This window comes from Orcinus orca, chromosome 1, assembly GCF_937001465.1.
Source record: "Orcinus orca chromosome 1, mOrcOrc1.1, whole genome shotgun sequence".
Classification (NCBI taxonomy): Eukaryota; Metazoa; Chordata; class Mammalia; order Artiodactyla; family Delphinidae; genus Orcinus; species Orcinus orca.
Genome location: NC_064559.1, coordinates 151,540,618 through 151,558,084, shown reverse-complemented (window position 1 = coordinate 151,558,084; position 17,467 = coordinate 151,540,618). Strand labels below are relative to the sequence as shown.

Below are 17,467 nucleotides of genomic sequence, written 5' to 3'. Positions count from 1 at the left end.
GGAGGGGGAAAGCTTGAACAAAGACACATGCTTGAATGTACAAGAGTCAGAAAAGCACAAGTGGGCTTCCCTGGTGGCGCAGTGATTAAGAATCGGCCTGCCAATGCTGGGGACACGGGCTCGAGCCCTGGTCCGGGAAGATCCCACATGCCGCGGAGCAACTAAGCCCGTGCGCCACAACTACTGCGCCTGCGCTCTAGAGCCCGCGTGCCACAACTACTGGGGCCCACGCGCCTAGAGCCCGTGCTCCGCAACAAGAGAAGCCACCGCAGTGAGAAGCCTGCGCACCGCAACGAAGAGTAACCCCCGCTCGCCGCAACTAGAGAAAGCCCGCGTGCAGCAACGAAGACCCAACACAGCCAAAGTTAAATAAATAAGTAAATTTAAAAAAAAAAAAAAAGAAAGAAAGAAAAGCACAAGTGCAGCTGGCAGTAATGGGCACTTCACTTTGGGACTAAGATTGGGTGAAGCTGGGCAGCAGCTGAGGAGGCAGAACGGCTTCCCACCTCAGAGAAGTCTAAGACTTTGACACAATTTGAGGGATTACAGACTGATAACTGGTAGCCAGAAGCAGGAAGGAAGGCTAAATGTTAAAAATCCCATTCTGTATTACTCAGCCATAAAAAGGAACGAAATTGGCTCATTTGTAGAGACGTGAGTGGATCTAGAGACTGTCATACAGAGTGAAGTAAGTCAAAAAGAGAAAAACAAATATCGTATATTAACGCATATATGTGGAACCTAGAAAAATGGTACAGATGAACTGGTTTACAGGGCAGAATTTGAGACACAGATGTAGAGCACAAACATATGGACTCCAAGGAGGGAAAGTGGCCGGGGGGAAAGTGGCCAAGGGGGATGGTAGTGGTGTGATGAACTGGGAGATTGGGATTGACATGTATACACTAATATGTATGAAATGGATAACTAATAAGAACCTGCTGTATAAAAAAATAAAGTGAAATTCAAAAATTCAAAAAAAAAAAAAATCCCATTCTGGGAGGAGCATCCCAGACTCTACAGGGAGCAATGGTTGCTCTAGTCTCTGGCTCCCAGGGAATACTATCCACCCCTCTGCCATACCTGTTACAGTGCCTGCAACACCTGCTCTCACATCTGGCTTCTCAGGAGACTTGGAGAAGCTGGATCAACACTGAGGTTGTACCTCACCCCCGAAATTTTCTTTATTTCATGCTACAAAGTAAGTGGGGGGGGGGAGTTTTCCCTTCAGAAATCTGGCTTACATTATATAAATGAAATACGAGAGTTTCTCAATACCCTGAAATCTAGCCAGCCTTTTGTGGGTAATATCCAGAGGTGGGGAAATTTTGACTGAATACTACTTCTCTGTAAGAAGAATATAATAGTTTCTTCCACAGCATTCGATAAAATCTTTGGATACTATACTTCCCAAGAGCCAATTTAGTCATTTTTCCACTGCTAAGAAAATTTAAATCTCTTTTCCAACTAGATTTTTTTCATTAGGAGGGCACTTATAATGCATTTTACTTGAATATTTATTTCAAAATTCCAATTCCAACTTATCACCAAATCCAAGTGATTCTTGGGTTTTTTTTTAATGTATCTGGGAAATCCTTTCTTCCCTAACCATTCTGCATCTTTCTTAGTTCCTCCTTTTATTACCCACCCACAGTGTCACTGCAACCTTCTTTAGTCCCCTAAGTGATTTCTCTGCCTCTAGCGTCTGCCATAACCCAGCCCTCATAAAATCCCACATTCAGCCTATGGCATCGAAAAAAAATGGATTCTAAAATATACCTGGTTAGAATCCTGGTTCCAATAGTTATCAGCTGTGTGACCTTGAGGAAGTTAGTTGAATTTGCATGGCATCAGTTTCCTCCTCAGTTAAATGGGAACAGCAGTAGTTCTACCCCATAATATTATCAGTAGGATTAAAAGGGAGAATGTATAGGAAGTGCTTAAAACAGAAATTGACACGGAGTAAGCTCTCAGGAAGTATTAGCTATTTCAGCTACATTGGACATGTCATTCGTTATAACACCTGCACCTACAGACCCTTATAAGGGAAGTTCCTCTGCTCACAGCCCCACTGAAGGGGTATCCACATCCACAGGCTACCATATTTTGTACAAGGATTCTGCATATCCCAGGAATACCCAGTTGGACAAGGTATACAAACCTAAGACATAGCCTTGCCAGTCAAGGAACAATGAGCTGACAAGGCAGATATTTCCTCTCTTGAGAATCTGAATTTGAAAATGTTGAAAAGATAAGGCAGTTAGCAGCAGGACCAGTGCCATGAGGAAGCAGATATTGTAAGTAAAGAAAAATTATAAAGTTAAGAAATTATATTGACAGTGGAGAGAAAGACTTGGCAGTTGGTAATGGAAACACGATCAAACAGGTAGAAAATAGCTAGGTCCAATGATGCTGGAGGATTAGCAAGGAACTCATTTATTCCAACAGTTGATTCTCTGGATCCTCCAACTCCAGGCCATGATATTCCATTATAATAAACCTCCCTTGCTTGAGCTAACCTGAGTGGTGCTCCATTTCTTACATCGCAAAGAGACTAAATAACAACATTGGCCATTGCAGACACCTTAGTTGATGAGTTGGTAATTGGATCCCTACTTTAGCAATTCTTACTGCCCATCAATCAACTCACTGCCCTCCAATTCACCATGTACACTGTCCCTACAATTCTCCTCATCCTGAATGGGCTCCCATTCTTTTTTTTTTTTTAATTTCTATTTATTATTTTTGGCTGCGTTGGGTCTTTTTTTTTTTTTTTTTTTTTTGCGGTACGCGGGCCTCTCACTGTTGTGGCCTCTCCCGTTGCGGAGCACAGGCTCTGGACGTGCAGGCTCAGTGGCCATGGCTCACGGGCCTAGCCGCTCCGCAGCATGTGGGATCTTCCCAGACCGGGGCACGAACCCGTGTCCCCTGCATCGGCAGGTGGACTCTCAACCACTGCGCCACAAGGGAAGCCCTCTTTTTTTTTTTTTAACATCTTTATTGGATATAATTGCTTTACAGTGATGTTAGTTTCTGCTTTATAACAAAGTGAATCAGCTGTACGTATACGTATATCCCCATATCTCCTCCCTCTTGCATCTCCCTCCCACCCTCCCTCCCTATCCCACCTCCCCTCCCTATCCCACCTCTCTAGGTGGTCACAGAGCACCGAGCTGATCTCCCTGTGCTATGCAGCTGCTTCCCACTAGCTATCTATTTTATGTTTGGTAGTGTATATATGTCCATGCCACTCTTTCACTTCGTCCCAGCTTACCCTTCTCCCTCCCTGTGTCCTCAAGTCCATTCTCTAGGTCTGCATCTTTATTCCTGTCCTGCCCTATATATGTCCATGCCACTCTCTCACTTCGTCCCAGCTTACCCTTCTCCCTCCCTGTGTCCTCAAGTCCATTCTCTAGGTCTGCATCTTTATTCCTGTCCTGCCCTTAGGTCCTTCAGAACCATTGTTTTTTTTTTTTAGATTCCATATATATGTGTTAGCACATGGTATTTGTTTTTCTCTTTCTGACTTACCTCACTCTGTATGACAGTTTCTAGGTCCATCCACCTCACTGCAAATAACTCAATTTTGTTTCTTTTTATGGCTGAGTAATATTCCATTGTATATATGTTGGGCTCTCATTCTTTGGGGGAATATGCAAAGCCTACTTTTCTTTCAAGAGCTAGGTCAAATCCCACTTTCTCCATGCATACCTGGGTACCATACCAGACAGAACTGGATCCAGGCTTGCAGAACCTGAAGAATATACAACTTTCTTTAATGAAATGAATATAAAACCAGACCTCGGAAAAGGCCTGTGAAATGAGGGGCTTTGAGGCCTGAGCTTCATTAGCTTAACCATATATCTGCCTCTGGTACCAACTCAGGAGGAACTTTTCCTCAGTGAGATTATTCTACCAGGTACATTTACAGCAATATGTATAATCACACAGAGCTGTTAGATAAATTATTACAGTCTTACACCTGGCCTCCCACTTTGGGAACATCAGTTGTGAGTGGGCTGCAACATTCTTCCTTCCATTTGGCTAGAATTGGGGTTATTCGGACATAGCCAAAGTCACTTAGAAGTATAAGTATCTCCTGATTGTAAGTTCCATGGAAGCAGGGTTCACATCTATTTTGTTTCTGCATCATGCCCACATATCACAGCGCCTGGAACAAAGGATGAACTCAATAAATATTTGCTGAGTGAATGAATGAATGCATGATCTTTTCATTAAGATTCTAGTTCTTTAAAAGCAGGGCCTGTACTATAAAATACTCTCTAACTAACTCCAAAGAGCCCAGCATGATGTATGACACAGAGTGGCACTAGTTAGTATTTGCTGGCTGACTTATGATGCACTATGTATGTATAAGGGAGATTTTTTTTCTTTAATCTTGGTGATAACCATGCACACCTGGTCAAATTCACAACCTGCCTTATCTTGTATGCACTCCCCAGGTCTATAAAGGTAAACCATGCAAAAGGAAGAACAATTGATTGGCATCAACAAGATAGTAGACTAGAGACTAACCCTTTCCTACACCATCCTTGCTGCTCTCTGATTCATTGAATTTGGTTGGTTTGTTCCACATCTGGAGTTTTCTGGTTCTCAGAACCAGGAGGATATAGCCCTATACCCAGACATAGACTTTAATCTGAGCCTGGTTCCTGAAAAATCCTGGCCTGCAGGGATTTATTGTCATGGAGAACTTGAGCTGGCCAGAGGCCTATTGATGTCCATAATTGTCGGTTTGAAAAATGAAAACTTGTTGTTACTGGGTATACAGTACTGTATGGCCTAGCTATTGTAGTTATCTGTTATGTTGCTAATTCATTTAAATAATAACATTATTTAGATTGATCAAAATAACAAAATTATTTTAACTATTCAAAATTACTGAGAAAATAAAGGTAACCTAGGAACTCACAACCTACTCGCCAATTGAAAGGGAAAATATTTTTTAAACTTATTTTTTCAAAGATGGGAAAAAATGAAGTTGTGCAGTTCAGAAAAATAGGGGAAGTATTTTGAGGAAACAACAACAATATTCTTTGAAGCTTTAAATACCTCTTAATTATTTTTTGGATCAGTAAAAGTATTGTTTCCCATTTCCTCCCCACAGCCAGGGGAACCGTTCCATCATCATAGCCCCAGGCAAATGAGACCAATTGAAGAAGGAGGAAATGGCATGGAGGCAGTCAAAAGCCTTTCTAGTGCTGGGGGTGGGGATGATATAGGAAGAGAAGCAGGAGAGATGTCTTTACTTCTCCACCACAACTGTCTCAGCATCAAACCCCACAAGTGGGAGGGTGACAAAAGAATAGAAACCTCAAGTAGAAAGAAGGGATGGTTACAAGTCTTTGAGGACACAGTCTCAGAGTGTGCCCTGGCACATATGTATGGATACTTCTGGGGAAGGGGAATAGCAGAGAGAGGCCATGATGATTGTCTGGGTGCCCCCAGCCCTCACGTGGTAGAGAAGGTCCCCCAGAGTCTCCCTGGGGTTCATGGAAAAGAGAAGAAAGCTAAGCGCCAGAGGAGCTGCCATGGAGCTGCTATGTTCAGGACCAGAGTGACACCCTGGCAGAGATAGCAGTTCCTATGGGTTGGACAGCCCAAAGCAGTTTCCAGAGGAAGGAAGTGGCAGAGCCTTGTGGGTCTGCTGTGCCAGTGAGACAGCAATAGGGCCGAGTCAGCAAAGTAGGACCACAGGGCTCAAGTGTGCTGAGGAAATAGTTCACAGGCTTCAGCAGCCCTGAATCAACGGGGGATGCCAGCAGCTACCCAGCAACCAGGAAGACCAAAATCAACTCTAGAGAGGGTAGGGAGGACCCAGCGGACAGAACCAGGTCCTCTGTGTGGACAAGCTGCCTCTCTATCTGCCCCCATTGCCATGAGGGAATATAAGTTTATTCCTTCACACAGATGCCATCTTGGCTAAGGAAAGAAGGAGCTGGGAGAAACCATGAAGAAAGAACACATCGCTCAAAGAGACTGAGTTAATGCAAACTGAGAAAACAGATGGACAACATACCTTCAACTGTAAGTTTAAGAACCTACCCTCTACTGTTCCACCTCCCAGCCCCTGACTCAGCCAGCAGAGAACATAGACTTGTAAGGAAGTTTTGTTCTGTATAGAAGATTTTTAAAGACATTTAAAAAATAACTAAGTTTAGACTGTACAATTATCACCTTAGCCTTTAGCAAAAGTAGAGACTCCAAGAGCTAAAAAAATGCAAATAGCACCAAATAAATATAGTGACTACCTTTTAAATCTGTGACTATGGGCCTTTGTTTTCCAGTTTAAGGCATTATAAGGGAGATCAAGAAGGAAGCTGAAACAGTGCTGAGATGACTAATAAAAAATAATAAAAAATAAAAAATATATATTTTAATAAAGGTTTACGTGTAATTGGGTTAAGCCCGTTCTGAATAGATGCTAATCGACCCCTGAGATGCCTGAGAATTGCTGACTATTGTTGCAATTGAAATAATAGAGATAACATGCAAAATTAGACCAAAGATAAATTCCAAGATGCACTGATTTTTTTCGATTTTTCAAGTTAAACTGCTATAGGTGGGTTGCCATTTGCATTCATCTGAAAACATAGAATTCAAGTTTTGGAGATGCTGAGATTTTATTCCCTTGAGCAAAATGTTCTGCACTGTTCTAATCAGCCTGACCAGTTCTGAAGAAAACAGAGCAGCCAGTTGAAGAGAAAACTGGTAAAGGGATAAAATGTCAAATATACCAAATAGATTTTGCTTGCTAGCAACAAGGGAAGAAAGACTCAAAAACTGGGGACAGCTTTTCTCTTTCTCAAAGATAAAATATGCTCCGCTCTGAAACTGCATTGTATTTTGCAGGAAGAAGCTAGAGCAAATTTCAAAATAAAACAGGAGGAGGTGATAAACAGAATGGTTTCACTGCAGACAAATGACCGGCTCTCCCTCTGGCCGGTCCTGAATTTTACAAATTCTCCCAGGAGTCCCTGTGTCATTAGGAAGCAAAAACACCTTCTCATTAAGCCCGATCCTAAGTTACCTTACAAGCAGGAGAGAAAGTATGAAAGGAAAAACAAAAAAAAGAAACAAAAAAAAGGACTGAAAAAGATGCATACTTAGTAACCCAGATCATGATAAGCTCTTAGTTTTTAGCAAAACTCACAGGCCTGGGCAGCAAGCGGAAGTGCCCTCTTTTTGTGCAGCCATCTGCTGCCAGCGGTGATATTCTCTCCACTGCAGAAGCGGCTCTGCATCCAACAGGGAAGGTCTGAATGTTCTCAGTAGTGTGCACACGCCTAGATTGGACATAAGGACTACATTTTTGCTGAAAATCTTGTTTGTTGAATCTAATCAGTACTGTTGGAAAAACCACCTTCCCACTGCTGCCCAAGATTATTTCTGGCTGCGGAAAAAATGCCCAGGCATCAGAATAGAGTCAAAGCCTTTCTTTCATGGGGACTTAGAGGATTTCTCCAAGATAAACTTGATGCTTCAGAAAATAATCATAGTAGTAGTTCTTCACTAAGTGAATTCACAGCAATTACATTCTAACCTGAAATCAGGTGAGAATCGCAGCTAACACTTCTCACTAACTCTGTGGACTTGGCCACGTGATTTACCCTCCCCAAGCCTCAGACTTCTCATCTGGAAAGTAGTGGTAATAACATCTACCTTGTGGCATTGACACGAGAATTTGATAACATATGTAAAATATAGGTGCTCATAAAATGATATCTGCCACTATTGTTATTATCACTATTGTTGTTAGTGTTCATGTATATTTAAAATCATTTTCTTTTCTAGGAGTTTGGTTCCTTACATTTTTTTTTTCTATTAAAAAGCCCATTTTAAACCAGTGTGATCAAAAGAGTGAATTATTCAAGAAATACATCAAAACGTGGAATCTAGGAAACAGGGTATCTAATAAAAAAGAGGCAATAGGCTGAATAGAAGAGGAACTTTAAAAAAAATCTTAGGCTCTAAAGGAGGTACAGATTATCTGATAGGTTTGAGCACTTGGAAAACTGTTAAGATTTGGTCATTAGCACAAAGAAAGTTAAGCAAATTTAACTTGATAATTTTTTAACTCTAGAAAATAAAAAAATGTGTCCAAGAAAAGAAACATGATGACAGTTCTACTGATTCTGCAGTTAAGAATATTTACATTGTCATAAAAACGCAAACACTGAATTCTGATTTAATAAAATTGTGTTAGAACCATAATGGGACAATGCATGAGGAGAGAGTTAAATCCAGCAAAATAGAAAATTAGCCTACAAGGTCCAAAGTTGATTATGCAGGATACAAAAACATAAATATGTTATTTAGAAATATGATGGTATATTTCAGAAGAAATGTTGAAAAAAAGCTGGAGAGCAGGCTGGTGGGGGGAGGGTTAGAATGAGGAGTGTGGGTATCATTAGCTTTTTATAACTGAATGAAAGATTCTTTAAATTCTATAGTGCTTTACAATTTTCAAAAGTTTCACATACATGATTTCATGTAATCCCATAACCCTTTTTTATCCCCTAACCCTATATTGCCCCCATCCCCCCACTAGTAACCACTAGTTTGTTCTCTATATCTGTGAGTCTGCTTCCCTTTTGTTTTATTCACTAGTTTGTTGTATTTTTCAGATTCCACATATAAGTGATATCAGACAGTATTTGTCTTTCTCTGTCCAACTTATTTCACTCAGAATAATGCCTTCCAAGTCTATCCATGTTGCTGCAAATGGCAAAATTTCATTCTTTTTTATGGCTGAGTAGTATTCCAGTGTGTGTGTGTGTGTGTGTGTGTGTGTGTGTGTGTGTGTGCGCGCGCGCGTGTGTATCACATCTTCTTTATCCATTCAGCTGTCATAATAAACATTTAGTGCCACTTGACTTTTTAAAGGCATGAACATAAAATATTGTGATTAAAAATGAAACACTGAAGAAAAGAAATATACATTTGAGATATAATGGACATCCCATACACACACACATTGATAAGCCCAAGTGTATGAAAATCTACACAATCTAATCTTTGTAATATTTCCTGAGCCAAAAATAAAGAAGTAAATGAGATCTGTCATCTAACAATCAATATTATAGGATTTGGTAGTTTGGATGAGGAGGAAAAGGAAAGGAGGCAGAAAAACTTAAGAAATGGAAGGCATGGCCCCTGAATTCAATGATCCTCCAGTCTGGTAAGAGGACAATCTCATAGGAGAAGGAGGCTGGAAAACTAAAAGTTCTTTTTAGGGAGAAAAGGAACAGAAACGTTTTATAGGCATTTCTGTCTATGTCGCCTAGAGATTTCCTATGAGCTGTTTTTCAAAATTCAAAAGAGAAAAACTTGTCTGTGTTTAGCTGACAAGATGAGCTTCATGACATTCCAGAGAGAAAGGAAAATCATGTTTTTTCAGCTACAGGATAACACATAGATCAACCAACCTCTGATTGTACAGATGAAGCAAATAAACTTAAAAAAAGCTATGTATCTTTCCCTATGTGGGACCAGAACTAGACTTCTAATATCACTTGTGTGTTCTGGTGAATGCCCAATACTAAGTTAGCCAGACTGTACTATAGTGGTTTGAGATGAGAAAAGTCATAATTAAATTTAATGTTCCATTGATGAAATCCAGATAATAAAATAATATTAACCATTACCTACTTGTATAGTGCTTTCAAAAGTGTCCTTATCTTCATTCTTATTTAATCCTAATAATCCTGTGCTGATAAGAAAATTCAAGTTCAGAGAGGTTTAGTAAATTGTCAAGGGCAAACAACCACTGAATAGCAAATTAGATAAACAGACTTAAGTGTTCTGACTCCTTGTCCAACACTGGGAGTTTTTCTTTTTCATTATGACCCACTAAAATTTAGAGAACATTTTAGAGAAATGATGTTGCTTTAAAAATGCTTTAAAATACTTTAAACATGCAATCTCTCAGTAGTGGTCAAATATTAATTAATTAAATTAATAAATGAATTATTTTAGGTTTCAATGACAATTCTGTTGAAGGGATAGTAGCAGAAATATGCAAAATGGCTATGGTGGGAGAAAATCTGTCATAAGGAGAGGAGCCATGCATGTCTAACTAGGGCTGCAAAACATTTAAGGTAGCAGTTCCCCTTCAGAGCTTGGCAATAAATGAATATTATTTCTCCAAAATTTTTCAAGTAAATATTAATTCTGTCATTGCAATTCTTAAAATAAAGAGGCCAGGCAAAAAAAAAAAAAAATTTAATGGTCAAGGAATGTTGAAAATAAGTAACAAAGAGCAATTGTTCTTCCTCTAAAAATGGCTTTTCATGGATCTTCTAAGGAGAAGACTCCAAACCACTGACTTATGAAAATCAACTTGCAATTTCATGCATACTATGTACAGCTGTCCAATTCACATACACACATCCAGAATGTAGGATGCTCTGGTATCAAAGTGTAGGGTTTCCAAAATATAAATATTTCAGTGCTCTAAGATGGCACTTTTTTCCTCAATAAGGCAAGAAAAATGCAAAGATAAATGTCATTAATTGCTCCAGATGTTTCCCTCTAGAGAAGTGCAAACTATAAACATCAATACTGCATTCCACTAATAGCTTCAAGCATTGGCTTAAAGCATCATTAATTTTACATTTGTAAGGTCTGCAAGTGTATGCCTTGCATTTTACTGAGTTTCAATCAATAGGTCCTCCTTGTTGCTTTCATTCTAAATAGCAACACAAAACTATAGTACAGGCAGAAGTGTAAAAATATATTTATCCATATACATAACATAACATAAAGTCACGTAACAGAAAATAACTGGAAGTTAGATTCTAACCATTTTAGAGATTGCATTTTTCAGGTGAGGTGATATTTATTTTAACTGATTTTTTTTTTAATAGTTGGTTTTAAATCTCTCTTGCTGGATCAACACAAGGCAAAACTAAAACTCTGTGTAAGGCAAATGTGTCATTGGATAACTTGTAATTCTTTTCCAAAAAATGGTCCTTTCATTTTTCAACCTGTTTTTGGCAAGTAACCTATATTGCTCCTCTTCTGTTTGGGATGGTGTTGTTTCTTTTCCCCACATGATGGCAATTTTAAAAAATGATTGCAGTTTTGGGCTTCCCTGGTGGTGCAGTGGTTGAGAGTCCGCCTGCCGATGCAGGGGACACGGGTTCGTGCCCCAGTCCGGGAAGATCCCACATGCCGTGGAGCGGCTGGGCCCGTGAGCCATGGCCGCTGAGCCTGTGCGTCCGGAGCCTGTGCTCCGCAACGGGAGAGGCCACAACAGTGAGAGGCCCGCGTACCGCAAAAAAAAAAAAAAAAAAAAAAAAAATGATTGTAGTTGCTTTTAATAATTCTACCCCCATTATGTTGATTTACTATTATGGGCATTATGCTGATTGACTATTATGGGCATGTCATTCCTTGACATGAAATGTCAAGGAATTTTGGCATTCACAGGGAAGTAATTATGTTGATTTAGCTGCAGTTTTCGATTTTAATTTTCAAACCAAACATGGACACTTGTGAGGTTCCTTGAATCACAAAGATTTTCTCACATTGAGAATTCTTAACCTGTTTGTATAAATTTCCAAGACATCTGTAGACAGACTTTAGGAGGACTGCACAATCTCTGACACTGTAAAAAAAATTCTCTGTGCTTTTTGTGAGAAGGGGATCCAAAACTTTCACCAGATTATCAGAGGGGTCTCTGACCCCACAATGTTTAAGAACCAGTGTTCCACTGGGTACTTCTAGTTAAATCTAATTTTAAAAGGCCTCAATGGGTTGTAATGGTTTCAGAATTATTTTCTTCCAATGTTCTTTTCAAAATTGAATTCAAACAACCTTGCATGTTATATTCAAAGACTTCTTTTTAAAGGATTGCATAATAATATTAGGCATAAGCACTGATTATCCATAGACCTTCCCTACTTTGCCTCAGAAATTTACAGTAAACTAATGAGTACCTTTGTTTTCATTTTAATTTTGGGTCAGATTTGTGGTTTAAGTTTTTCAAATTCCCATTTCATGCAAACTAGAGTTTAAATGTCAGTTATAGAGATCATGACTTGAACTCTGTCAGCAAAATGTATGGTAATAGCTCTATACCTGAGGTACTGCAGACTGGCACAAACTCAGAAAGGCACAGGCTGATAAAGAGACATTTGCCCCAGATTTGACTGCTCTTTGATAAAGATTATGTCTCAGATTAAATAAAGCTCTTACAACTCTGTAACACAGATCAGACATGCAAAAATTCCATTAAAGACAGAATTTGGTAAATTAGTTCTCTCTTACTAACGCACCTTGCCTGGAAATGTGAACTTAATTAAGAGGAATTATAACAGATTTTCGAGGTCCTGAGAGAAATGGACCATCTTTAGATATCCCTTTGAGAGACATATAACCCTAGGGCCTCTTATCAAGAACAAAATAGGGATTGGAGGCATCAATAGAAAGAGGATACTTCCTAAGAAATTGTACCTCTTTGTCTGTGAATAGGTTTATGTGATTATGGAAGTGGATCAGGGCCCACGGTGATCAGGGCACTGCTGTAGTGGTAGTGCCACATTTTTGTGCAGTCAGACACAAACTGGCATTTTAATGCCTGCTTCCTTGAGAAATGCCAGAATGGTGCCTGTCAGGACCAAGATCCCACAGATGGCCTTGTCCTGAAAACCCTCACACATAGCTTCCTCTTAGAGGCCATGGCCCTTGCCCTAAGGCAGAGGGTCCCAACTAGGGGCCAATATGTCCTCCATGCTGCGTTTGGCAATGTCTGGGGACATTTTTGATTGTCACAACTAGGGCGATATTACTGGCATCCAGTGAGTAGAGGCCAGGGTAGCTGCTAAACAGCTTACAATGTACAGGACAACACCCCACAACAAAGAATTATCTGCCCCAATGTGTCAAGAGTTCCATGGTTCAGGGCTTCCCTGGTGGCGCAGTGGTTGAGAGTCCGCCTGCCGATGCGGGGGACGCAGGTTCGTGCCCCAGTCCGGGAGGATCCCACATGCCGCGGAGCGGCTGGGCCCGTGAGCCATGGCCGCTGAACCTGCGCATCTGGAGCCTGTTGCTCCGCAACGGGAGAGGCCACAGCAGTGAGAGGCCCGCGTACCGCAAAAAACCCCAAAAAAACAAAAAACGAAAAGAGTTCCATGTTTCAGAAATCCTGCCCTAAGGCCAAGTCACTTTTCCCCACTCTGTGAGATTACAGAGGTATGCACGATTCAGACCCACACTTTTTACAGGGCCACTAGAATTTAGTCAGTTTGAATGCCTTGGAAATTGTACTGCTTTGGGCAGAGTGGAGTGAAAAAATATCTTAAAATGTGCCTCCACCTTCCTGGTTAATACCAACTCCTTTCTCCAAAATGCAGATTAAATGTCAACTCCTACAGGAAACTATTTCTTATTTCAGCATCACCTCCCCCATATGCTTTCATTACCATAGGCTTACCCCAATAGCAGCTCTGTTCAAATGATTTGCTATTCCCCTACTAGATTATAAATTCATTGAAAGCTGGGTATTTTTGTTTGTTTTTTAAATCCCTGTGTCTTAGTGCCTACCAGAATGCTTAGGCCATAATTGGTACACAACAAATATATGTTGAAGAAAAGAACAAGTCTGGAGGACTGGCTTGGATTCTGAGCACCTTCCTCCAAAATAGGTTTACTCAAGACTTTTAGGTGAGCACAACAACCTCCAAGATATCTAAAGATGCCTGACTCCTTGTCCTCTGAGAACATAAAACTGGGCAATGTCATTCCATGGCATGTAGGTTCATCAGCGTTGTAGTGGAAATTCTTGGTGTACCGGAAGATAGCCATAATGATGTTTACCTCAAATGCTACAAGACTGTAGAGATCATAAGATCTGGTCGGGGGCTTCCCTGGTGGTCCAGTGGTTAAGAATCCACCTTCCAATGCAGGGGATGTGGGTCTGATCCTTGGTTGGGGAACTAAGATCCCACATGCCATGGGGCAACTAAGCCAGTGTGCCGCAACTATTCAGACTACTGAGGCCGTGCGCACTGCAGCCTGTGCGCCACAACTAGAGAAGTCCACGTACCACAACAACAAAGAGCCCGTGCGCAGCAATAAAGACCCAGTGGAGCCAAAAAAAAAAAAAAGATTTGGTCAGCGGTTTACAGCAGAACTCTCCCTAAATGCCTTTTCTTAGGAGGAAGGAGGGCGAGCTCGGCGTGTTACTTATAATGAGCTTGGCTTTGCAGTCTATGTTCTACAGAACTTCTCCCATCACTGAGGGAGGAAGAAGTAGAGTTGAGCTAAATAAGCACATGGAATAGGGTAGTTGGGTAGCCCAACACATCTCTACCAGTAATCAGCTCACACCAATACACAGGTACAAGTCTGCTGAAGGAGCTGACTATAAACAAGGGCAATTCTCATGTTGGCTGCCTGTAGATTATACTCAAATCCACAAGAAAGTAGGAGAACTAAGTTTAGAATAATTTATAAATGTGCTTTTGTATTAAAAACAAAAATTCTGAGATTATAACATGACTAGGTATCATATTGAAAAGCACCTCTCAAGTTTATAGCACATCAGTGATAATTTGTACTATATGTTATTATGGAATATAAAACAAAATGATTTAAATGTTACAGATAGGATGATGCTATTGCATTACATTGTGCTGTTATCTTGGCAAAGCACATCAAATAGGATTTTAGCAAAATGCTTAATGTGATTATAAGTAAAACATTCCTGACATGAGTTGGCATCAGGAAAGAAAGACAGGGACATTTCAGAATATTCGACTTTATTTTCCATTGACAAGCACAACATAAATAACGTACATTTGTTAAGTACACAGACTGGCTCTGACTAGAATGCCGTCAAAATTCTGATGTACTTTTCATAGTCTCTTTTATTTTTCGTCTCCACCATATTGAAGACTACCCTTTAAAACATACTGGAAGATATGTTTAAATACACTTAAGATAACTAACTACATAAAGGTGACAACAGTATACCTTCCCATTTAACCAAGTGTGTAGGGATGGGGTGCTGAGTAGGAGAGGTGGAGAAATGTACACTTTCTATACTGAGTTTTACATGATTGATTGAAGTGCCAATGATTTCAATTCTTACTTAGATACATTTTGAAAATAATATATTCATTTGTTGTAAACAGATCAAAATAATCAGTGCCTATTTTTAATTTGTTTCCTTAAAGAAATGTTCAACTTTATGCTATTTGTACAAAATTGTTTGGTTAAAGAAGAGGGAGAAGGTAAGATATTTCATATATATGCAGGAAGATTGGGAAGAAAAAGAGTTTAGCAGTCAGTGATGAGTTGAGTGAATTTAACATTCACTCTTACAGAAAAGAACACTGGCTACTCCTCACTTTGTCCTACTGATGCTCAATTATGAAAAGATAAATGTGGCCTCTTCCTCTCCTTGCTTCTGTGAAATGGCCTAAAAGGATGAAGAATCTTGACAAGTTAGAAATACACAGGTTTTCCTTCACCTCTTTCTCTTTGTTCTCTGTCCCACCCTCCATGCCTGTTCCATATGAGTGTCGTTTCAAAAGCTGAAAGAACATTGAAGTCCATCAGTAAGTCATACACATTTTCTCCTGCTGAACATTACAGCTTTGATTTCTACAGAAACTGAAAACCATAGAAAGAAACTATTTTCAAATAACTATTAGAGTCTGGTGATTAGCTAGCTTTTGGCTAGATATCTGATTCACTTTAATTAAAAAGTCAAAATATTCTAATTCTAAAACAGTTAACAAAAGGATTTAAGATCTTCTCTAAAAAAATTTAGAAGTGCTATCATCTCTAAAATGCTCAAAAAGCCTGAAAAGGCTAACTTGTATCTGATGGTAACCTCTTTCCTTCTTATCTTTACTCCCATAATAAAATTATTTCATCAAAGCAGATATTAAAAAGCAGACTCAGATTTTCATATATTAGGACATTAGCATATTAGAAATGTGAAACCATTCTCTCTCTTAAAAACAATCCCAGCTTCACCACAGTAAATATTTCTGTTACTTTTTCTCCGTGAGAAAATGGAAAAACAGGCTGGAGGCAAGGGCACTGGGGAAACAGTCTTGTTCCTAATGAGGAAATAAGCATTCCAGTGGATATTTGAGTTATGCTTTGAAATAGATTGATGTAAAACTTCTGAAAATAAAATAATTTTCATTCTCAATAGATAGTGTGATTTATATATGAATAAATGTGGTATATGTCTGATTGAACTGCATTTCTAGAGAATCAAAATGTACTTGTCTTGTGGTATCATAATGTAATGGTTTACAACTCAACTTGTATAAATTATAAGCCTTTAAATAGAATCCTCACTTTAGGAATTATAAAATAGAGACTATATGGGGGCTTCCCTGGTGGCGCAGTGGTTGGGAGTCCGCCTGCCGATGCAGGGGTCACAGGTTCGTGCCCTGGTCCGGGAGGATCCCACATGCCGTGGAGCGGCTGGGCCCGTGAGCCATGGCCGCTGAGCCTGCGCGTCTGGAGCCTGTGCTCCGCAGAGGGAGAGGACACAGCGGTGAGAGGCCCGCATACAAAAAAATAATTGTCGACCTCTTTTAGAAAAAAAAAATGCCTCACTTCTAGACTTGTTGAAGTCTTTCATAAATATGTATAGTTTCAGTTTTCCCTTTGTCACTTTGAGAACAAAGTCACCCTGTACTACTCTTTTTACTTTCTTCAGTTTTATAGGTGGACTCAATCCAAAAACGGCATTCAGGGAAGGCATGTGAAAAATTTTACTTAATAACTACAACATGAATCATTATAAAATTGAAACCTTTTGCATGAGAGAAATCTAGGGGAAATGAACTTTTACATGTAATTAGTAACTATATTAATGATACCAGTATAATGGAGTTTAATTTTTGAATTTTCCCTAATTCTCTGTTTCATGCTTCATACGTAATCACCACCTGTCAGTAGTCTTAGAATTCTGAACAGATAGCAGCTTCTTAACAAATCTGCATGTGAGTTTTAGACTGATTTCCAAATTTTGTAAATAGACTCTATCATAACCTATGTTAGGAAACATCACAGATTATGTCACCTCTTATTAGCATTGTATTGCAACTCAGAAAACAGTTCTGTCGATTTAGCCACAATATTACTCTTCATTTAAAAAATGTTATAATCTCATTCATTGAACAATTCTTTTCATTTATTTAGACCTCAATTTTTGCAGATTTGAGACATAACACAATCACAAAGCTAGCAATAAACAAGTAGTTATGAAGATTGGGCATGGTTGGTGACCTAAATTTTTACAGAGGTAAATCATGGACATTTTAATTATTCCATACTAAGCTTTTTATATGTTTGTAGTAATAAATACTCTCTGTAGTAATAAAGTCTCTCTGTGTCACTCATCTTCTAGTAATCTGTATATTTCAAGAGAAGCTTTGGGGTTAAAATATGAGAATAAATGGGTAATATATGT

General features: G+C 39.5%; 1 protein-coding gene across 3 annotated transcripts in view; it reads right to left on the bottom strand.

Annotated features, from left to right (window-relative positions):
* The window catches only part of PTGER3 (prostaglandin E receptor 3), a 69,478-nt gene that overhangs the window by 10,144 nt on the left and 41,867 nt on the right, over positions 1-17,467 (bottom strand). The window contains exon 3 of one of the 3 annotated variants that reach the window (XR_007474272.1): positions 3,712-4,171. The exons of 1 other annotated variant lie outside the window; for it this stretch is intronic. Coding sequence is in view for 1 of the 2 variants with exons in the window: in XM_004280734.3 (XP_004280782.1) it covers positions 15,384-15,563 (180 nt within the window). In the remaining variant the exon portion in view is untranslated. Of the gene's footprint in view, positions 1-3,711; positions 4,172-14,769; positions 15,564-17,467 lie in introns of those variants that run through there. One more of the 3 variants, XM_004280734.3, reaches the window with a different exon arrangement.